The sequence below is a fragment of the Seriola lalandi genome, unplaced genomic scaffold (genome assembly GCF_002814215.2).
Source record: "Seriola lalandi dorsalis isolate HSWRI2012SDOR001 ecotype SW California unplaced genomic scaffold, Sedor1 jcf7180002053711, whole genome shotgun sequence".
Classification (NCBI taxonomy): domain Eukaryota; kingdom Metazoa; phylum Chordata; class Actinopteri; order Carangiformes; family Carangidae; genus Seriola; species Seriola lalandi.
Genome location: NW_019524264.1, coordinates 446,699 through 469,066, shown reverse-complemented (window position 1 = coordinate 469,066; position 22,368 = coordinate 446,699). Strand labels below are relative to the sequence as shown.

At 43.1% G+C, this 22,368-nt stretch overlaps 2 protein-coding genes across 3 annotated transcripts; both read right to left on the bottom strand.

Annotated features, from left to right (window-relative positions):
- Nucleotides 1–519: 519 nt before the first annotated feature.
- LOC111651644 (uncharacterized) lies at nt 520–14,123 on the bottom strand. 2 transcript variants are annotated; one of them, XM_023401647.2, is made up of 12 exons: nt 13,778–14,117; nt 12,927–13,060; nt 10,568–11,206; nt 10,288–10,340; nt 4,105–4,649; nt 3,637–3,733; nt 3,424–3,490; nt 2,416–2,476; nt 1,941–2,037; nt 1,412–1,528; nt 1,266–1,325; nt 520–1,155 (listed from the first exon to the last, which is right to left on the bottom strand). In XM_023401647.2, the coding sequence occupies exons 2-12, from the start codon at nt 12,964–12,966 to the stop codon at nt 1,066–1,068; spliced, it is 1,866 nt and encodes a 621-aa protein (XP_023257415.1). In that variant the 5' UTR covers nt 12,967–13,060; nt 13,778–14,117; the 3' UTR covers nt 520–1,065. The 2 variants fall into 2 exon arrangements, with proteins under 2 accessions (XP_023257415.1, XP_023257416.1); XM_023401648.2 differs by lacking the exons at nt 520–1,155; nt 1,266–1,325; nt 1,412–1,528; nt 1,941–2,037; nt 2,416–2,476 and adding an exon at nt 2,483–3,209 and having other exon boundaries at nt 13,778–14,123.
- Nucleotides 14,124–15,247: 1,124 nt separating this feature from the next.
- Nucleotides 15,248–22,337, bottom strand: LOC147819400 (uncharacterized). The gene is made up of 2 exons (XM_087172757.1): nt 19,189–22,337; nt 15,248–17,937 (listed from the first exon to the last, which is right to left on the bottom strand). The coding sequence occupies exons 1-2, from the start codon at nt 19,237–19,239 to the stop codon at nt 17,644–17,646; spliced, it is 345 nt and encodes a 114-aa protein (XP_087028883.1). The 5' UTR covers nt 19,240–22,337; the 3' UTR covers nt 15,248–17,643.
- Between the last annotated feature and the right edge of the window lie 31 nt (nt 22,338–22,368).

Below are 22,368 nucleotides of genomic sequence, written 5' to 3'. Positions count from 1 at the left end.
TCTGGAAAGCATCACATACAAGGTTAAAGGGAAAAACATAATTGACAAAAGACATGTTGTAATACAGTACTTTCTGCCAGTGAAGTACCAGTGTGGAGACATACACAGCAACTCACTCTGTACATACACCATACTCCACATGTTCTGAATTTCCAGGAGTTGGTCAAGCATGACCTTTACTTTGAAAGCTACAGTATGTAATTCTGCATTAAAAAGGCAGTGTTTTGTTGATCATTCGCTCTGCATCCTCCTCCTCCTCCTCCTCCTCAGCTGGTCAGATGCTTACCTCTGCACATTTCACTCAACTGGATAAGCTCTCTACTTCCACCGTGTCGGAATTCCTCAGACTACATGCTGACGTATGTGAAATGCCGGCTGATTAAGAATATAAAACTTATACGAATGTAAATTCTGACTGTGGAGTCAGTGGTAACAAACCAATCAAATCACTTCCTCTGCCTGGACATTTTTCGTATAACAGCTAATAAAGCAGAGAGAACTTCAACTCACAGCAGCAAATTAAAATTTCCAAAGTTTTATTTCTTAGAGAAAGGTGTGTTTCGACACATATATTATTGTAACAATTTAATGATGAAATATGTCTTCAACAAAAGGACTAAACAAAGATTTTTGTCCAGCGTTACCAACACACCTGCTTAGCTGTGAAAATTTGATGGTAAGTAAACACAATTATTCAGTAAATATGTTAAGTATGTCCAATGTGCTACAATTTTCCACAACTCCTTTTGCCGCCTGAGCTGTAACGTCACATTAAAAGTTAATGGAAAAGACCAGAGAACAGCAGAGTTTATGTCTTCTGGTAATGATGGCTTTTTGTCACTGTTATTGTTTCTAAGATATCCGGCACTTAAACAGCAAGAAAAGTAATATTTTAATGTCTTTTTTTTTTTTTTTTTGCCAGAAAACAGAAGACAGAAAAACAGTTTCTCCAGTTTCCCGACACCTACCAAAGGCATGGTTTAGTATTCAGGGAGCCGTCATCATGTTTCCTTTGATGAGTCCTTAAGGATCCAGTACGGGATTGTCTGTCAGTTCCTGCAGCAGTCACATCTCAAAGTGACGGTACACGTTCTCCACGTAGCTCAGGACCCTTTGCCAGTCAGGACCACCCACTCTCAGCATCTCCTCCACCGTCTGCCGGACAAAGATTTCAAAGAAGTTGATAAGCTCAAACTCAACCTTCATAGAAAAGTCTGATGAGGCTTTACTGTACAGTTATATTTGTAAAATACACCGGGGCGTACCAAGGTTTGTGAAATCCCAACAGTCTCTCCTGTTTTGAATGCCAGACTGAGATTCTCCTTCTGCAGAGAAAAGAATGAATCGATAAGTTGAACGCCATAAATCAAATGGTGCTATTCGTTTCACAGGCGGCAGGCACAGTTCCTACCTTGTTCTCTGGAGTAAGAGTGCTGTAAGGGATGTGTGAGGGGAGGTAGGTGTGGTAGACAGCACAGAAGGCGAGACCATCAGCCCAGCTGCTGCTGAAGTTGGTGATGTCAATATTCTGCAAGGAAAAGGAATGACGGAAAGGGGAACAGCAAAGAGTTCCAGTGGTTTCAGTTGGTAAGTAACCATTTGAAATTTAGGTTTTTAAAGACTTAAGACTTTTGAAAACTGGAATTCTCACTTCTTCTGAGAAATATTAAAAGTATTGTGACATCTCATCAAGGCTGAATTTCAAGAAGGCGAATCAGGAAATTTATCCGGTACGTATGACGACATACACTACAACCCATGCGAAGCACTAATTCGACATATTCCCTTAGGTGAAACTGTCAGATATCAATACAACCTTAGCTGCTGCTTGGAAAAGAAAACTTATTTCATTAATCTACATGAAATAAAAATGTAAATTTACATAAAATATAATCCAGTTCAGTTTCAAGAATATGTACAAAAACCAAATCCAGGATCACCTTATAGCCTTGTGTCCGGATCTGACACCAGCGGAGAAGCGAGTTTCTCTTGGAGCCTCCATGGCGACGCAGCAGTGGGTTGAAACCATCCTGGGACCTGACAACAAGAAACAAACTGCTGAGAGCCTCAGATTGTTGTCATTATGCGCTAACATTTTGTGGGAGTATAAATGAAATAAATAAATAAATAATAAAAATCTTGTCACATACAGTAGTTAACTTTGGTACTGAAAGAAAAACTTAATTAACACATTGATTCAGGTGAGAGAGGTGTTTTGGCCCCAATATTGAGCTCTATGAGTTCAGCAGACAAATGTACTTGGGTCAAGGCAAGTAATTAGTTTTACACAGGATGTAGCAATTAGGTTGGTCTCTTGGAAACAATGGTCTGTCAGTGTTCAGTGTGTGTGTGTGTGTGTGTGTGTGTGTGTGTGTGTGTGTGTGTGTGTGTGTGTGTGTGTGTGTGTGGACTCACTTGGTGGGAGGTAACTCCGTGAGGGCAGAGTTGTACTTGTTTAGAGATTCCTCACGTTTTCCTGCAAAGACGAGCAACAATAGAGCCTTACCTAACAGCGAGTCATGATTATGAACAGGCAGTGCTGAAAGGAGAGACGTTTAATCACACAACCTGTGACACATCTACATGTTTTAAAGCCGCATTAAATCATCTTTTGGCCACTTGGGGGGGCAGCGTCTGTTTAGTGCTGAGCAGGGACACTACAGCTGGTTTATAAAAAGAAAAAAGAACTTTTATGGTGAAAAAAGCTGTCTGCTATTGATGGAAATGACATTATGAGAAGTTGTGGAACATGAAAAACAAAACAATAAGAAAAATGATCAAATGTTCCATAGAGTTGAGGGATACTGCAGAAAAATGGATCATAATTTCCTGTGGCTTTGTGTTTTATGTGCCTCTCTTTTCATATTACACATTACATCATTTGAGCCACTGTCTATAAAACAATGTTGATTAGTGCACTGTGGAGTTTTCCTGTAAATAAATGTATGTCTATGTCCAGTTCTTTTCTTACCAAAACGGATTGTGCAAATTTTTGAGGTCTAACAAATGTGCACCACATTTCCCTCCTAATAAAACATTTGTAAAGCCGATCTTTTTTTTTTTTTAATTATTAGAAACCAAGCACTGTTTTCATCACTAGTTCTCTTCTTCATTGCCTCTGTTTGTTCTTCCTTCTTCAACCAATGATGTGTGTATATTCGGTTTGGCCGCACACTCAGGCGTGTGCATGTTCGTCACTGTGCGTCCTCCTGCGCATGCACCACACAAACAAAACGGAAAGCCATTTTTTTTTTTTTTTTTTTTTTTTTAAATCACTGCTCAACAGCACCAGTAGTGGTCAAAACCTCAGTGGGAAGCCTTTAACAATTTTAGGATAAAAATTTGAAAGTGAAATAACAGCTGTACCGCACACACTAACATAATGTAACACATTGTACACAAGCAAATTGCACACACACTCACCTATATCAGTGTTTGACTTGCTGTCTTGCCAGTCCAGACTTTTTCGGCCTCTTAGTTGCCCTAAGTTCTTGAAAACAAACAAAATTCATTAAAATTAGGGCAAAAATCACTGCATGTAAAACAAACCACTGATTAGGTGCACAAGCATTTACTGGCCAACAACGAATGAACTACTAAATAATGAAGAATCTTCCTAAAGATTAAGTATCTCACCTTGTTTGTGGGTCCGACCGTTGTGGCAGTGTTGGACTGCGAGGTTCCATTCTGCACGGTGAGGGAGTCTGAAGAGGCAGGTAATCTGGACAGGCTTCTGTAATATTACAACACACAGTGAAGAGAACAGACACAATAAACCGAACCAACTGTTTTGCTATTCCACTCAACTCCAGCCAAGTGGCCCTGTAAAAGCCTGTGGATTGAGTGCAGCACATTCAAAAAAAGGCCACAATCACAGACAGACCTGGCCAAATTTGGTCATTGTTATTGTTATCCATTTCTGCATGTGGTGTCAGAGACAAAAAATGTTTAAGACGGGAAAGAGGCTTTGCTTTTAAATATCTGACTGCCTGAACGCATTGAGGAGCCACCCACACAAAATGATGCATTAGTAATGTACTGCAGAAGTACCACTTGTTTTTGTGTATTCCCCAAAAAAGCACAAAGTAAAATAGTTTATCGCACCTTGACCTCTCTGTGGTTACCGTCCTTCGTGTCTCAGTGGATCGCGCCTCCTCTCCGCACCTGTCCTCATTGGTTACGTTTCTCAGGTAACGTTTAGCCACACCCTTACAGCCTGTTCTCGCCTCCTCGCTGGCAACAGTCTTCGTCACGTCATTCTCACTCCGAGTCTCCGTCGCTTCTCGTCCCAGCCGGTGCGCCGCCCTATCCACGCCCCTCTGGGTCCCTTCTTTGCTCTCAGAAGCGTTGGTTGGTTCCGCGTTGGGCCTCTCTGGTTCCTGACACGGAGCCTGAGCATCAGTTTTGCCTTGAGCCTGGGTGAGAGTCGCCAGCCTCTGCCTGCTCTCCTTTAACTCCCCTCTCAGGGTGACCAGCTGCATATCAGCCTCCTTCTGCCTCTGCTGGGCGGCAGCCAGCTCCCTCTCCACATCCTTGTGCGCCGTTCGAAGCGCCGTCAGCTCCTCTTCTGCCTCGGCTCTCAGGCGGTCTGCCACTGACACCGCCACCTGGAGGTCGGCCTGGAACTGTAGCCATTCCCCACGCTCCGTCTGGAAGGGGAACAGAGTGTGTGTGGGTGTGTTTACATGAAAAAAATACTTTGTTATTCCATCTGACTGAAGATGCTTTGTAGTATTGTCTTTTTTAAAAGATACAGTAGATGAAGGCACACAATTAGCCTTAACGTGTCTGTCAGCTCGTCTGGTCTTTCTTTCTGAATGTTTTGTCTCTGATTTCGCCCCTCACAACACCACCAGCCACTATATTTAATGCTCTTACCGTGTTACCAGGGTTTATGGTGCCCTTTCTCTACACAAAAGTGTACTTGACCCCCACATTTCTGCTAAATATTTCAAATTATATTAATGTTTAACACCTCTGTACTTTACTGAGGATGTCAATTTGATTCAAGATGAATATGTACTGTAGGTAAATCAATTCTAACAAGACTTGGAGACCTCTGAGAGCTCTGTGTGGCTGTACACGCCATCTTCAGTTCAACGTGGTAGCATGGCAATGACTTTAGCTTTTCAGGTATGGTCACCAGGCAAATTACTGGACAAATCATACAAAGATTTTGATGATGACACTAAAATGTTAAAGGATTACCAACGACATCGCAGTTCATCGTGACGTGTTTAGCGTGACGAACAAATTTCACACTCTGAAAAACATCTTCTCTTATTTAAATCTATTCCTGGGTCAATAATATATGCAGCTTGTGTTTTCATGGCAGTACTAAATAAGCTGCTACACTAAGACAGGGGATTATTATACTGCAAGTCATTTTCTACAATCACTCCATACACAGGATTAAAAGAGGCATTTTTTAGAGGCAAACTGGGTCTGACTCCCCTAAAGCAGACATAGCTGAACCCTCTGCAGACAATGACTAATCAAATGAAATCAAACGAGCAACATTAGGAGACCAACTCATTAGGACAACTCATTAGAAGGCTACAAGTTGAACTGAGCTGAGTGGCAAGCCTCAGCAAGCAGAGAGGAATGGCGCTGGCAAGTCATCTCTAATGAGGCAAAACTGAGCCGAAAGGTTTTACTCATGTCATCTAAAATCAACTAACCGAGAAAGAGGAAAAAAAAAAAAAAAAAAAAGACCCCAAACAAGTCTGGACAAAGACAGAGAAAACACATTTAAGCAACATTTTGGGAGCATTGTGAAATTGGCTTCTGTGTCACCATCCCTGTGGTTCAATAAGTGTTTTCCTTGTTACCCACTGTTAGTCATTAGAAATGAGCTGCACTCGATTCAGTTTCAAGATGAGGGGTAACTAAGGGAGAAAGAAAGTCTGCAGTTCTCCTTCTTTAAGAGTATTATTGCCCCGGACATGCACAGACATCAAAAGACGCACTCGGACCCAGTGAAGCCAAGAGGTAAACGATACCAGAGTATTAAAAAACTGTTAAGTAACCATCATCATAAAAAGGAGAGAGGGAATGTGAAAAGGGAAAAGAAGAGAGGAAGGACAATAAAAGACAGATTTAACAGAGGAAGCGTACAGACTGTGGCGCAATGTAAGCAAGGGTGATGTGAGGGAGACCGTTGAGGAGCGGAAAGGTTGGGAAGGTCGGTAATTAGATGAAGAATGGATAGAGATGTGGAGGAGGAGGAGGCACTATCTGAGCCAAGTCGCTCCCTCATCTGACCAGTGACTCAAGACCACAGCTGGACCCGATTACACACGCACACACACACACAAACACACGCACATATCATATTCCCCCTCTCTCTCTCTCTCTCCCACACATACACCTCCCTTATTCTTTTACCTCACCACCAAACCACATTGTTAAGTTTTCTCACACACAGCCACACATTGAGGGTACATGCGCCAAACAAATAGCAGGGTAGTGGGTCTCTGTTTGTAGTTCTATATTAAGGAACACTAAAAACGCCCGCCACGATTGGCAGGATGTTGTCTTCGCAGAGTCTTTTGCTATCTGAACGTGGACACTCCAACTGGAGCATGTCTGTTTAAGGAAACAGGAAGGGGCGCTCCTCAGTTCACACTGAGATAAGGGCGTGGATTGACAGTCTTGAGGCACACACGCTCGCTCAGTCCCTCGAGACCTGACCTAGTGCCCCACTGCATGACCAGATGTGGTGTCCGGCATTCACATGGCAACACACACAGATACACTTGTTGTCTGTACTGTTGATTCACATCTGATTTCCTGACAGTTCCTGGAAAGGCTCCAACACACTTGGAGATCTGTGTGTGTGTGTGTGTGTGTGTGTGTGTGTGTGTGTGTGTGTGTGTGTGTGTGTGTGCGTGTGTGTATTCTAACCATCTGTCCCTATTTCACCTCCACACCCAGTCTTTCTAACACATACTTGGGGAAACATCCCAACTCTGTAATGGCTCCACTCCTCAGCTTTTCAGTCTGTGGTGTGCATTCAAAAACTGGTTGAATACACTCTTGTGCCTATTAAGAGACATTCATTCGCCCTACAGCAGTCACACACATGCACTGTACAAAATGGCCAAAATATCCCCTGAATGGCTACTGAAAATAACTTCAGAGAGCCTACAAGTTGCATATCTAAATGTCCTTAGACATCAAAGAAAAGGGTCCCGAGTCACTACCATTTACTCTGCAGAGCACATTTGACACAGTATGCACACAAGCCCCTTCCTCCAACTCCCTAATTCTACATGCAAACAGCCTCCGTGGCCTCCTCCAGATACAGGGCACGTTTTGAGTCTGGTTTGCCGGGGTTCGCCTGGCGAGGAGAAAAGAGAGCAGATAGAACCTGGAGATCATTCCAGGAAATCTCCGGCAGCGTTCACCTGGAACTGATTCCAAAGCAGTGCTTTGAGATCAACTAAATGTCCAGGAGGGAGCACAAATCTGACATGCCACCCACTAGTCAGCCATGAATGGAGTGTTTTCATTTTTGTTGGTTAAGACAATTGGAGACTGGTGGTGCACATAAGCACACACAGATGGTACATTGGATAACTTCCTTAGTAGTTTGCACATTGGGTAATCATGTGTCTTTTCTCAGAATTCAGCTCAAACGCAGTACATTAGAAATACATTACAAACAGAGAGAGACAGAAGCTTTTGGGAAAGCGGGGATGAAGATAGATGAAGAGGCATTGAGGTGAGGCTTAGCTGAATGTGACTGGAAGAATAATGGCTACTTAAATTACTTGGAAAAAAGGTGTTTTTTTTTTAAAACAGGAGGTCTGAGCTTAAGAGGAAAAAGGCTTAAGCAGGCTGGGGTCAGATGAAAAGATGGATGGAATTGGAAGAACAGAGAGGAGGGTGCAAGATAGAGAAGGGGTGAGGAGAAGACAGAGAGAGGAAGGGGTGGAGCATTGCAGCAGAAGTTGTAGGGTAATTGTTATGAGTTCTTGTGCTCGGGAAGGAGCGGTCAGCTCTCTAATGGAGAAAGAATGAGGGAATGAAGAAAAGGCAGAGAGGCACAGCAAGGGAAGGAGGGGGGTGGGGGGTGGCTTCCCTACAAAGCTAAAACCCAATTGTACTCGCCAAGACTGTCAATGCATCTGTACGTGTTTGTGAGTCCTCCGTCTCACGTGTAGCACACACACAAAAACACATGGCCGGCCAGTCACTTCAAGCTGCAGCGCACCCCCCACCCCACCCCCCACAGCACAAAACAAAACAAGTTTTGTCTCCCGAACAGCCGAATGTGAACCCCCTCCTCCGCACTGCACTCCCCTTCTCTGGCTCTAAACAAAAAAAAAAAAAGGGCAGGAGCTAGCTTATATTGCCCTACGGAGGGCCCATGTAAACACAGTGTTGGATTGCCCCGATTTTTAATACATGGCTACCTCTCAGTACTGCACCACAGTCTCTCTGAGGTTTAGCTGGTCTGCGTGAGGCTTATATTTCCAGGTCCTTGCAGGGATGTGGGAAAGTGGAGGAGAGGGGAAGGAAAGACAGGAGGGAGCAGGGATAGAATATCAAGTAGAGAAAGAAGTGACACCATGGAGAAGAAGTGGAGTGCTTGTGCATCAAATTAGTACTTGCTTGGAATATAATGCAATTAAAATAATTCTGATTCTCTAAACAAAACAGGAGAATTACAGAAGTGAGGACGGTCGCGGAGGGAAGAAAAGAGGGGGAAAGAGATGGTGTTGAGGGAGGCACACTGTAGGTCATATTCCAGCTGTTGTAATCTGTGGCAGATCTAGAGGAAGCTGGGAGCCTCTGGCTACAATCCTCATAAGGGAGGGTCAGGCATTGGAGCGAACGACTGACAGGAAATTACCGCAGAATATCACCATCCTCATGATAGCTTGAAACGCCTGAGCAATTGGACTGAAGAATGTTTTGTTTTTTTGATCGTGCATGGCTTATCCAACTTTGGGTTTGGGACCTAATAATGGGTCAGTCCAAAATAAGCGTAAAGAACAAGCATCTTGTGGATGGATCCCAGGAAGGGACAATAAACGTTCAGGTTGAAACATCTGAGAGAATTCTTGGCGTAGTGGAATCTTCACAATCTACATTTTTAAATCTACAACAATGAAAGCAACAGGTGTCCTGCTGATATTGAAAAATTTGCTTCTCCTTTCAAATGGAGCCACCACATGCAAGCATCTCTGATCAGTTCTGCAGGCTGTTGAACAGAAGATGATCTCAAAGATTTTCCTCCTCTGGGCCTCTCAGGAGAAGCAGAGGACAGGAAGACCTCCATTAGCAAAAGCTGGAACTCCCAGGGGGCTGAGCAGGGGCTCATTTTAGGGCCTATTGTGATTGGGAGATGGGGGTGGTGGAGAGTGACAGGGCGTGTTTTGGCGTTATCTCCTGGATGAAAGGTCACAAGCGCTACAGTGACTCATGTAAAACTGGTGTGCGTGACTTTGACATGAATACTCAAAAATGACTTTCTTTTAGAAGACTGAGGCATTTTCTCCGTCAACTTAGTCTCTAATTGACCGTACGCTAAGCCCAAATCCTTTGTCATGCTTTTCCCTTTCCCGTGGCACATACCTGTCTCCAAAATCAGGAGTTTTAAAAACAAAGGGTCCTTCATTTCAAACACAGGTAGACAAAAGCAGGCTTCTCATTTCTAGCCATGGGACTGTCAGTTTTGCAGGTTGAATGGGTAATTATCGCTAGCAGATATTATTAGCTGTAGCTAGCTAATTAAGCTAATGTTAGCTCAATGAGTTTGTTGAAAATATTGTCCCTAGCAAACTTTTGAATGTGTCTGGTTGACTTGTTTTAGACCGTACTGATTTACATATTGTTTCTGTTAAGGGTGTAGCTTCCTCGGCCACCATTTTCATAAGTTTGACAATAGGTTGGTGGTACCTCCGCTAACGCTTACATAGCCAAGATAGCAACTGTTGAAGATGATAAGTGTCCAGCGTTTCACACTCAATTTTTTGACCGTTATGAGTACACCACTTCACACTTCATGAATTTCCCCTAGGGCATAAATAAAGTATCTATCTATCTATTTATCTATCTATCATCCAGGTATTCATAGTGCACTGAATGTTGCCATAATTATCAGTGTGAACACACTTACGCACTCAAAATAACAAGAGCAAGTAGTTTAAGTTGCGGAGCTAAGAATGAACGACTGCTGTTAGCCAACGGTGACTGAACCTTAGTATCACACTTAGCACAAACCCAACACCTGGTAAATATATTTAAAAACAAAGAAACGTTTCAAACACATCTCACCTGCAAAGTATTCTTCAAAGTCTTCACTTCTGTCAGTAGATGCTTCAGTATCTCTGAGGGATGGACAAAAAATGTCACAAGACGTCACATGCATATGAAATACAAAAAAGAAATGTCAAGGACGTGGATTTGCCCTTTTGAAAATAAGGAAATGTTAGGCCTGCAATTTCACGAAAAGTTGTAGTGTTCAAATAAAAATTCTGCAGGCCTGAATATTATTTATTGGCAGTATATAAAGTATATTTAGGAAAAAATATATTGAACATTGAAACACTCTTGCCTGCTGTGTTCGTGGCCCCATCAGGACTGCCAGTGATACCCAGTGATGTCCTACACTCCTCCAGCAGCTTCTCCAGTTCCACACCGTGGCCGTCCCCAGCTTCATGACGAACCAGTAAAGACTGACTCAGACCACTGTCCCTTTCTCTCCAGTCCTGCCCTGAAGAGCTGCCCAACAAAGGTGAGGTACCACACAGAGAAGAGGGGCTCTTTGTCGGGCTCACAGCCACAGTCTTCCCCTGAAAACTCGGAGTCCTCGGGGTAGAAGTTGGAGGACCCCCATTCCTCCCCAAGGCAGCATTCCCTTTAACCACAATAGTTCCTGGCTTGTTGTGTACTGGAGTAACTCCGGGACCAGCGGTTGAGCTGTTGGAGCTGACTGGTGAATGAGGCCTCCAATCGGGAGCGGGACTGGAAATGCTGGGGGTGGTCGGGGTGGTCGGGGTGCTGGGGGTGCTGGATTTTGGCTGTGACTTCTTCCCGATGGATGTGATGACTGGAACTGGAGGTGGAGGTGAAACTGGGGCTGCAAGGGAAGGTTGAGGTGAGGTAGGGTGAAGCTGGGGCACACCAGGGATGAAAGCAGGCACATCACTTTGTGGAGAAGCAGGAGGAGTGTGGAAACTCTCCCCATGGGCCCCTAAAGAAAAAAAAAAAACATTAAATTCGGATAAGATAAGAATGGCGTATACATATTTAAACAGCCCCTCAAGACATGTTTTAAGATTACTGGATACAAGATGTCTCCTACTTCACTGAAAACTCCATTTTCTCTGTATGTGCAGTGGAGGTTTTAAGTTTCCACATCACTTATGTAAGAAGTCACAAAATCATGCTCATCTTTAACTGGGATCTGAGGTAAGCATAAAGAAACTTCCCCTCTTGAGCAGATGAAAGTGAAAACAGCTTTCTAGTGTCAAACTCTGCACATTCATCACTCTGCACAATAAAGCTCAAACATCCGAGTGAAGTAATAAATAATAAACAAAACTTTTTTTTTTTTTTTTGCAAATATTCTGAGTAATTGCGATAGCCACTTAAAGACATGACCAGACAACTGAGTAATGGACAGAACGACAACAGGAAACAGTGTTCACTAATCTGGCATGTTTAAACTGAAAACACTATTCAGTGAGGTGACCAGAACAACAAGGCCCTCATTGGCCCGCAGACATCCAGGCCATGCCCCTGAAGACGCTTTAATAGAGACATTCCTCTCGGACTGCTCATCCGCAATTTTGCCGCAACACTCATTCTGCACACGCACATACAGACAGGACGACTTTTATAGAGACAAATTTGCAGCAGTGGGCCGCAAATAAATTTCCAAACTTGACATAGTAACAATAACACAAGTGATTTTTTACCTTTTGACTCAGCATTCCTTGCCCAACTAATAATAACTTCAGAAGTTATGGGAACCAGTGGGCATCGTGTCTCCTTCTTTTCTTTCCTCCTTTTCCTTCTTTGGACAAAAGCCTCACTGCTAGCAAAATGAATGTTTTTTTTTCGTAAGTGATGTAAGAGCAGCAGTCAAACATTTGCAAAGTTATGCACCACCTGCTGTAAGGCCAAATCACTGGATAAGAATGACAGGATTGTCTAATAACTTTCTCATGCCACCCCTGCGTCTTATTTCTTCATTCCAAACCTTAATGTGCTCGTCCAACCATGGGTGGCAGATTGACTGAATGAGAGAGTGTGTGTGTCCATTCAGGTTTATGTGGGTGTGTATGTCAGATAGCATTAGGCTTCCTATGATTAATCCGCTGCCCTTGTGCTGAGCCGGGGAATTCTGCCGATTCATCACAGCTGGCCTGGCGGGGCCAGAACAAATCACACAGGGACGCGAGGAGAATGACCACTCACTGAGCAACACGCAGGAGGGCTGCCAAGATTCCTCCTGCCGCTCAGTGCGCACACACACACACACACACACACACACACACACACACACACACACACACACACACACACACACACTCTTTCCGCCTGCTTCTCCTTTTGTTGCCTTGAATTTCCTGATTATCCCTCATCCACCCTCTCTTTTTTAAGGGATCTATTGTGGTATGCTCTCTCTCCTCCTGTATCTGTCCTCTTTCTTTCCCTCCACTATCCTCTTCCTACTACATGAATCAGTGCCTTGAGGTGTGCTGGCTTTATTCTCAAAGAATCACAAAGCATGAGGTCAAAACACACCCACACACACTGCTAGCTGTCTGTATGTAGTGCCAAATATGTGTAAACCATGTCAGAATGCACACACAGAGCAAAGAAGATTCGAAGACAGTGAATCGATCAGAACCAGAGAGTTTAAAAAAAGTAGTCTGAGATTCATAAGTGTGTGTGTGCTGACATACCTGTGAGTCCATGGCCGTCCTTGCTGGAAAAGTTGCCCATACTGCAGTAAAGGGGTTTGGGCCACTGACGCGGCCCTGCAGGTGCTTGTTGCTTTTTCACTCAGCCCACACCAAAGTGGCACTGTGGAGGTGACCTACACACACACACACACACACACACACACACACACACACACACACACACACACACACACACACACACACGACATCCAGAAAGATGATGGATGAAGTCATGCACTTATGCACTGCTATCCTGCTGAGAAATAATCCAGTGACTACAGCTCTGAACAGAACCAACCCTTGATTCCCCTAAAAAAGTTCCTGCTGGACTGAGGAAGAGAACAGGGAGCTCATGCTGTTCATTTGAATGCTAAGAAAATCAGAGTGTTTACACAAAGAGGCTGAGCCACAGGGGTGAGATCAGCCGCAGAAGCAGGACACTCCGGTGTGACATGTGCCACACAAAGTGTTGGCATGTCATGTTAAAATGCATCTGAAGGAGTATAAACTGTGCACATGAGAAATGCGCCAAAACAAACAGAAGCCGCATATTCCGCGCGATCGAAAACAAAACCAACAACAAAACTAATCCAAGTTGGCAAAACAAATTTGGCAAAAAAAAAAAATATATATATTTTTGATAAGAACGTAACATCATTTTTGTTCCACAGCACTTTAACGCGCAACCAAACCCTTTTTTTCTTTACATAGAAGCCTAAAGGAAATGCGCATCCTAAAGTTTGAAAACGTGTTTACGTAACTTAAAAGCACTTTTCGACCACTATTAAAAACCCTTTGCTTTAATTTGAAGCGCAATAAAAAAGAAAAGAAAAAGAGAAGTGGATACAAACCGCTGAAAGCAGACAAATAAATCCCAACTCTTTCGCTCTGAGTTTGGTGAACTGTTCTTCTCCACGCTTTGCTTCCTCCAGCGCTGAGCAACCAAGCGCACTCACTGCTCTGGTGAGTCTTCACTGAGGAGAGGGAATGGCCGCTGGAGAAATGCAACTGCATTGCCTATGACTAAAGTTTAACTCACGCAACATTTTACGGCTAAAAAATATAAATGTTCATAAGCAGGTGGAAAAAAAAAGTAGAAATGTCTGGTTTTAATCCGCACAACAAAACAAAGAGCGAAGAAGAAGAAAAAAAACACAACGACGATGAGCGATGGGACTGGTGGGCGCTGGATGTGTCCACTGGAGGGCACAGTTAGGCTGTGTTAGGAAAGACCTGTTGCCGCTTGGAAGTGGTGGCCCTCTTCCCTTACCTCTTGACTTATTATGAAGCAGACTCTCACTGATGACCCACTGACCTACTGTACCAAACAGCTCCAGGCTGAAACACTGTTTTTATACCAACGGCTACCGGATACATTTAATTCAAACCTCCCTAACTAAGTGCTTATGTGGCTCCCACATCACTGGATTATGATGATGCTGTTCTAGTGCAACATCTACACACCGTGAAAGCATTAAACAAGGGCGGTGTGTGTATGCTCATAAATTCGACAATTTGTCTGAATAGTTTTTTACCAATGATGCAACTCTTTGATTTGATTTGTCCAATTATTGAAAGGTTACACAGGATAAAAAAGACAAAGAGTTAATATAGCTTAACCCCTTATCTGCTGTTTACTAGGGCTCTTAGTGACCTTTTATTGTGGCTCCATTGCAGGCTAATTTAAGCAATCTGACTGTCATGTTTGAAATAAAAAGACATTTCCTATGATTACCCAATCTTTGTTGCCCACTGGCTATTTTGGATTTGCAATGCTGCAAAGCCTGTCCAAGTTTATGAAAATAAGATATTTATATTGCCTATTTTATGAAATCTACAGCATCAATATTAGTATTTGCACATGTATTTTTGGATAAACATCAACATTTTTGAGTTCATTGTTTAATGTTATCTTTCTGAGATGAAAAATATCCATTGATGAATCCTGTATCTGCAGATTTGTAAATGGTGGGAAGGTCACTGGTCTTTTCGGGGCCTTAAGACATTTTTCAGACCTAGTATGGATTAATGTCAACCCTGCTTCCGAGTGTTTAACCAAGACCACAAAAACCACAAAAATGCTCTAGAGGAGTGTGGATGTGAATGTCAATGACCCCCAATTTGTTTACTTGACCATATCTTTAAAAGGGCTATTTGTAAGTTTTCTATCATTGTAGACAGCTGCTGTCTAAAAGAGGATAAATTGCACTTTGACTACAAACATATTTATTTTTTGGTACAAAAATAACAACTTCATCGCATAGCACTGTACAGAAACAAGGAGACCCACAGGTGTGACTAAAGTGCAACAGTAGAGCAGCATGTTTGCCAAATGCTTTTATTTCATAAGAGTCCTCTAACATCTTGTCATCAAATAACAATTATTTTGCTAACACAGCAAATCTCTCTTCTAATGGACACAGCTGGACTCCAGTTTGTAGTCCTTTATGGATTGTAATGGATGAGCACTGATGCATGAAACTCACAGCAGACAGAGGAATACTGTGTTTTATTCCAAAAGAAAACATGTTTTCAGATATTCCTTTTGTCGGTGCACTGTCTTAGCAGTTCTCCCTCATAAACTGTACAATGCTGAGTGAAACAGGAAGTTTGCTGCAGTATGGAGACAAGCTCTCCCTCGCTCTCTGACTGAGATCAATAGGTTTGCACAGTGCTCTGTGCTCACTGTGCACCACTGCAGTGTAGAGAGAATCCATCAAAACCAGCCAGGTGCATCACACAACCTCCAACCCCTACCCACATTGATTTCACACTCATGGGAGTGCATTGCTTGAACATGATTATAAAGTGCACTGAGTGCCAGCATGTCAAATACTTTCAGACTTGGATTTTAGAGCAGGTGAAGACCAGGGCGAATCATACATGTACCCGAATCTGTTGTTGCCGGAAGGAAAGTTTTAAAAGTCCCAATATACCCTCTACTTTTCACTCAGGTGTATGAACACCCAGTATGAGTATCGTGTTGTTTTGATACCATCACAATCCCATTGCGAAATTGTTTATGGGTGTCAGTCACTGTCCAGAATAAGGTGACCAATTGTTCAGTGTCTATTGCCAGTTGGAGCCATTAGCTCCCTCTGCTGAGTGGATTATGACAATTTTGTTGGTGACCTACTGCACTAGCGTTCTCGATTGTCACTACTGGGGCTCTAAAACCTCCCAGGCTGCCACAACTAGCCGCTGGTCCAATTTGGCAGACACACAAGGATGGCTCTTCAGCTCTGAAAAAATGGATTACAAGGTCTGGCTGACCTCTAAGTGATGAAACACACACATCCTCATTTTTCACAACTTTCCAGAATACTAGTAAAACCTCCTCCTCCTGTCTTCTTGTTTATGGAGAAATAAAACTCTCCCTTTTACGACTTGAAACACCATCATATCAGATTCGATAGATTTCTACATGTCCATACTCAGCATTAGAGGCAGTAAATTTAAAGACAGTGTGACCCTGTGCGATCTATAAGGCACTGCACACATTCTCAACCACGCTCAGTGTCTCGCCGAAGCTTAAATCCCTTTTAACTGCCAAATGGAAACACCCTTTCCCAATCCCATAATCTATAAATCCACGTATGACAGTAGGACAAATGGTGGACACCGCAGGGGGAATGGTACAAAGTTGGGATGCACAGGAACAGTCTGCCTCTCATGGGTCCTTGCCTGTCTAATACCAGATTAGATTAATGAGTGTGTGTGCCAGGAGTGATTTTCTACCTGGGTTAATCCCCACCGAGGACACTGGTTTATCCAGGAGGAATCACCATTCTACCTTGCCCACCCGCCATCTGCAACGTCTCAGCCAGGTAAATTAGGATTCATAATCCAGCAAAGCGTATTAGTGCAAGTGTTGTTTACATGACTCGGGTCTTGATATCAAATGTTACACAAACTTTAAGATATGTATTCTGTTCACAAAACTGTTCAGCCACTCTCCCAGCTATTTTTCCACCACCCTGACTGAACTCTTGGAGAATGTAACTTTTCTGAAAACACAAAGTCACTGATTCAGCCACAACCTGTGCCTTCCACGGCTGTCTCCTGATTGACAGCCGATGCCAGACCGCGCCAGCAAAATGCCCAGGCTTCTTGATGGATGGCACCTGCTCCTCCTCAGAGGAAATCAATTGAAGTCATGGACAGGGATGGGATGCTCAAGCACTTACACATGGCTGTCTGCCTGGGGAAGGTTGGGGTGGGAGGGAGTGTGTGTGAGGGGGGCACAGAGAGAGGGTTGCCAACCATCTGTGTGCAGAGGGGCACTGCCAAACGTCAGTCCCTTATTACGGCAGGCCTCAAAAAGACAGACAATGTCTCCAAATTAAAGATGTTAGCTCATTCAAGCTACATTCAGCAACAGTCTTTGGGAAGTTCCAGCATCATTAAGTACTCATCCAATCATTCACATTGCCTAGTGTCCTCTCAGCACATTTAAGACTCTAATATTAGTGACTAATTGATGCAATCCAGTGTAATTTAAACAATTTTTGTATGTGTTGCACTATATTACTATAAGATATCACTCTCAACTTCCTGCCAACATACAGGTTCAGCCAGAACTCCACACTAGCACATCTTTAGAGAGCACATGGGCCACATTGGTGCAATGGGCCAGCATAGCTACAATCGTAGATGTGCAAAAGTGTAGTTACTGGAACTCAACCAATTATGTGGGCCAGCCAACATAATTCACAGGTTACTTTAAGGGAACTTTCTCGCCGACAAAGGAGGGAGGTGGGATCTCCTGGCAGGCATTGGCCCGACGAGTTACATCCAGGAGGGGGGTCCTGTGGGCCGCAGTGCCCGCCATGCTGGCATCAGTGTGTGTGCCAACCCACTGCAGCACACGGGCAGAGGGCCGATGGTAGAGGGCCAACTGCCTGGAGCTGTAGCCGCACATGCCGATCCCCACAGCCCCCAGCAGCACCGCCATACCAGGCATGGTCTTCTCAGCTGGTGGCGTCACAGACACATTATGGTAGGCCTGGGTCTGAAAGAAGACAAAAGTGGAAAGTGAAACGGGATCAGGTGATTGCTGGATTTTCGCATGAAAGACAAATTGTCAAAGCGATCCAGAAATAACACGATATCATTGCAGAGAATGACCAGAGTTATGATTTGTTAATGTTCTGTTTTAGTTCGAAAGCCCACAGGAGAAGAAGACAACATGCTTTGAAGCCCATTTTTCCAAACAATCGTCTGCATCAAATGAGTGAGCCATAATGTGCTCACCTCATCCCCCACCTCATCCAACCCTCCCACCAATGCCCGAGAGATTAAAAACCCATCTTCTCTCATTTAGCAAATCGCAGTCTGTCTCTTCTGACAAACAAAAAGCTTGTCTATTTTGCAACATGGGTAATTTCCTTCACGGACCCTTGACAATTATAAAGAGCAGAGAGGAGCAAATAATAGAAACTTCATAGTTTCTAATGGAGTTGTGTCACAGGCAGTTAAGAAGCCATTCCTGTGGCTCACTCACTCAGTTCCCATTTCCATTTACAATGCAATGGACTGTTGTAGGCTTGGATTTCTCCACTGTTTCTGGTAAACAGCACAACAAAAAAAAAAAAAGTCATTATGTTTTGTGAGCTAAAACAAAATGCATCCTACAATCACAGAAACAGTAGCCTGGATGACATGTTTAGTATAATATCCTGGTGCTGTATTTCATCATCTTGTCACTACGGAATCTGTTGAGACGCTTGACTGAAAAAAATGGCTGTACGCTGTATGCTATCTCAGCCTATAAAACTGTACTTACCCATAAAGCCCATACCTTGCAAATATTCATTACATCAACGGCTGCACTCCAAAACCGTCAAGTTATTTCATCTGCCACTTTTTTCTACTCCTCAGTAAAGACAGAGCATGTCAAGCACCATGCAACCTACTCTTCAAACCCAAGACATTAAGAGGGCTTTCTGCACTTTTATTTTAAAGATCTTAAAATCAAAACAAACTGTCTGGTGCAGATAAACTGCAATAAAGTTCAATCCACTGCAGGCAACTTCTAAACGACTCAGCACTTTAAGCCCCTGATACCCGCTAGTGCAGACAGCTTTAGTGTCACTCTGCATCTGAGAGTAAAAAAGAAATCCCAGCACATGAAAATACACAGCAGGTGGTTACAATTACTACTTGACATTAAAAGTTATACACCTTTGTAATAAATTAGCATTCAAATATCCAAACCAGAACCTCCTTATGTTTTGAACGTTAAATTTTCACAACTGCTCACCTGCAGCAGCCGGATGTAGCCTGGAGTCAGTCTTGGGAGTCTGAAAATCATTTTGGAGCGTTCCACGCTGGCCTTCCTGTCAGATCAGGGATGAATCAAAGGCCGGATAACAGCTGAATATCTTTCTCTGAAGCTCCTCTCCCTGGACTCCCAGGACGGGAAACCCACCGACAGAGGGTCCGTCCGGGTGTATGTGTGTGACTCTTCAACCTGTGCACAGCTATCTGATGCAGGACAGTCTGGCCAGCCCTTATAACGCCCTGTCTTTACATAACAGGCAGTCTGCAGGTGGTGCGTCTAAGGGGATTACAGGAGCTGGCACACGGGGACAAAGAAGTCAGTCTAAACAGAAGGCAGGTTGAATCAAGCGTAGGACTGGGTGACATTTGAATATTAAAGTGAAAGTGGTGTCATAATGAAATTATATAATCATGCTGTATAATTGTTTTACAAAATTCTGTTGTTGAACTTAATAACTGTAATCAAAAATAAATAAAATACACCTAGTCATCGTATGCATAGTTTTGTCTGATGTATTGCATAACAGTGGAACACAGTCCATTGTATTAAACATAAAGTATTTTTCTAATCTTGTACACATTTGATGATTATCAATATATAAAAGGAGCATTAGGCGCAGATAACACTGTGCATACAGACATTTTTAATATTTTGGTTTCTGCTCAGTGTAACTGAGTGAAACGCCAAAACCAAGTGGAAAGTGATGAATGAAAACTTGTTGACTTTACTTGGTAGAGGTAAAGCACATTAGCATCAAGTGTAAATGATTTCTGACTTCAGCAACTCCTTTAATAGCCTTATACAAAAAGCCCAAGTCATCTGAAGCCAGAACCACTAGAATCCGCCATGTGGGCTGATTTGGATGTTTTCCTGTTGATGCTGAGAATGGCTTCTCCTGCCATGTCAGCAAATTTCTGTAAGCTTTAATATCCTTCCTGGCCTCAGGGTCCTGAGCTTAGAGGGAGGTCTTATAATGAGGTAGCTGTGCTGATAACGTCTCTCTTGCTGGACGAGTGGAATTCTCTCCAGCGAGAGCAGCCAACAATGACCTTCTCCTCATCTCTGGTAATAGGACCCGATTCTGCCTCCCAACTCATGCATCCATGAATAATCTCAACCCTGGCAATAATGCTGCAAAGTTGATATGATGCCACTGAGACTTGTGATGCCTGGTGGGTTTGGCAAAAGAAACCACACAGCTTTTAAGACATACAGAGAAAAAAAACCCCACTAATCAATGCTGGAAAATGTAAAACAGGCAACGTAAGGTAACACGCTCACGACAGTACTAATATTATGACCTTCTGCAGGTAGGCCTATAATATTTACATTTGCTAATTAGAAGTAAGCATAAAGCAAAGCTGAGGTAAATGGGAATATAATTATAAACCATATGATTGGACAGATTCAAATTTGGATCTCACTGTGCATGAAAAGTTAAACCTGCAGTAACTTTTGGCCATTTTGGGGGCAAAGGAAACTAGCTGTGAATACAACATTGACAACTCCTTTTAAGATAGTAAGCAACTTCAGCAATCATTTAGAGTCATGTTTCTGGTCTATGTAAATCCATTAGGCACTCTACATTTTACTGTGTGTTTAGTCTCTTAGTAGCTAAATGCTCCTCTGCCTTTCTGTGTGGAGGCAAATTATAATGGATTTCTTTAGCTGCCTGCTGTGGCCAAAAACAATGTTATGAGAGCTGTGAGAATGTGAGCTATTATAGAAATACCAATTACATCTGATTTAAGGGATAACCAAAGTTATTACAATTCATCCTGATGGAGACATGAATGTCTTTACCAAATGTAAGGGAAATCTATCCAACATTTATTGAGACATTTCCCCTCAAAACTACATGTGAACATCATTGTGGCGCTAGAGGAAAAGTCACTCCATTGGAACCATGAATGTCTGTGCCAAATTTTGTGCCAATCCAGTCAGTAGAGGTTCAGATATTTCACTGGATCACTTACCGATGATGCTAGAGGAAATATCAAAGGATTGCCGTATTCGTTAGGATTCAAGCCCTGGGCATCTTGGATATCTGTGCCAAATTTTATAGCAATCCACTGATTAGTCATTGAGATATTTCAGTCTGGATCAAAGTGACCAAGAGCTTAAACTACAAAGGATGAACTCAATACTATGTTACATAAGCATAACAGGCAATGTGGTCTTTGCCCTTATTGTCTCCTCTGGCTAATGTCTGCAGAATGAGCCCATGAACTTCCATCAGACACAGCACCTGGTGCGTCCATCCATGAATGGAGGCCACAGATGGCTGACCCCATGCTAATTGTTCACCATATAATATGACAGACACGCTCTCCGAGATGCGTGTTACAGCGCTCAGTAGAAACCTGCTGGTTTTCTACCGGTGCATCCCGGTTCTGACAAAGACAGCAGCCCCTCTGAAGCTGGTGCGTGGCAGACAGCTCTCACACAGGTCATCACAATGGCACTGTCCAGCCAGGATAATTCTCTGCCCTTTTCCTGAACTCACCCCCTGGCTTTCAGCTATGGGTAAATGTATTAGAATAGATTACCTGAGCTGTAGACAGGTATGGTGATGCAGAAGGTTAAGCTACTGACTCCCTGGGTGGTACTGTATCCCAAGATCCATCAACAACACACTGTGTTGCTATATTGAGCGTCCAGTTAGATAACAGCAACTAGAGTTTGGTGGGAATAATGCAAGGGGACTATTTATTGTTCTTTATCATTCAGCCCAGTAATGAATATCTGCTGAGACACCATTGGTGTCATCACTATTACCTCCCCGAAGACTATCAATTAATCTAATGCAGTTAGGGGAAATACCAAATTTGAAAAGACACATGCAATAGTAACGTGGTCATAAATTGATTTGCGGGGAGTGTACTGTAGATAATTGAAATGCCATTAGGTTAACCGGCTGAGTTTAAATGTCATAACATCTGCAAAGAATACTGGAGCTCTGGCAGAGCTGACATTTACTTCTATAGTAATTAGGGGGTTAGATGAGGAGGACAAGTGCGATGTTAACACCAATTAAATGTTCGATTAATTTGAGCTACATGAAAAACAACTCGAACAAACAGGCAGGTAAGTAACAGCTTGGCTGATAATGACAACTTCAAGCTTACTCATGGTGGGTGGAAGGATTTGCAAAGATCA

Excerpts from the sequence above, each read along its gene's own strand:
- LOC111651644 (XM_023401647.2), bottom strand. The coding sequence starts at position 12,966 with ATGGGCAACTTTTCCAGCAAGGACGGCCATGGACTCACAG. Across the intron at positions 10,341-10,567 it reads TGGGGCCACGAACACAGCAG|AGATACTGAAGCATCTACTG; the intron begins GCAAGAGTGTTT and ends TCCATCCCTCAG. Across the intron at positions 1,326-1,411 it reads CTCTTACTCCAGAGAACAAG|AAGGAGAATCTCAGTCTGGC; the intron begins GTAGGAACTGTG and ends TTTTCTCTGCAG.
- LOC147819400 (XM_087172757.1), bottom strand. The coding sequence starts at position 19,239 with ATGATTTTCAGACTCCCAAGACTGACTCCAGGCTACATCCGGCTGCTG. Across the intron at positions 17,938-19,188 it reads GCTACATCCGGCTGCTGCAG|ACCCAGGCCTACCATAATGT; the intron begins GTGAGCAGTTGT and ends GTCTTCTTTCAG.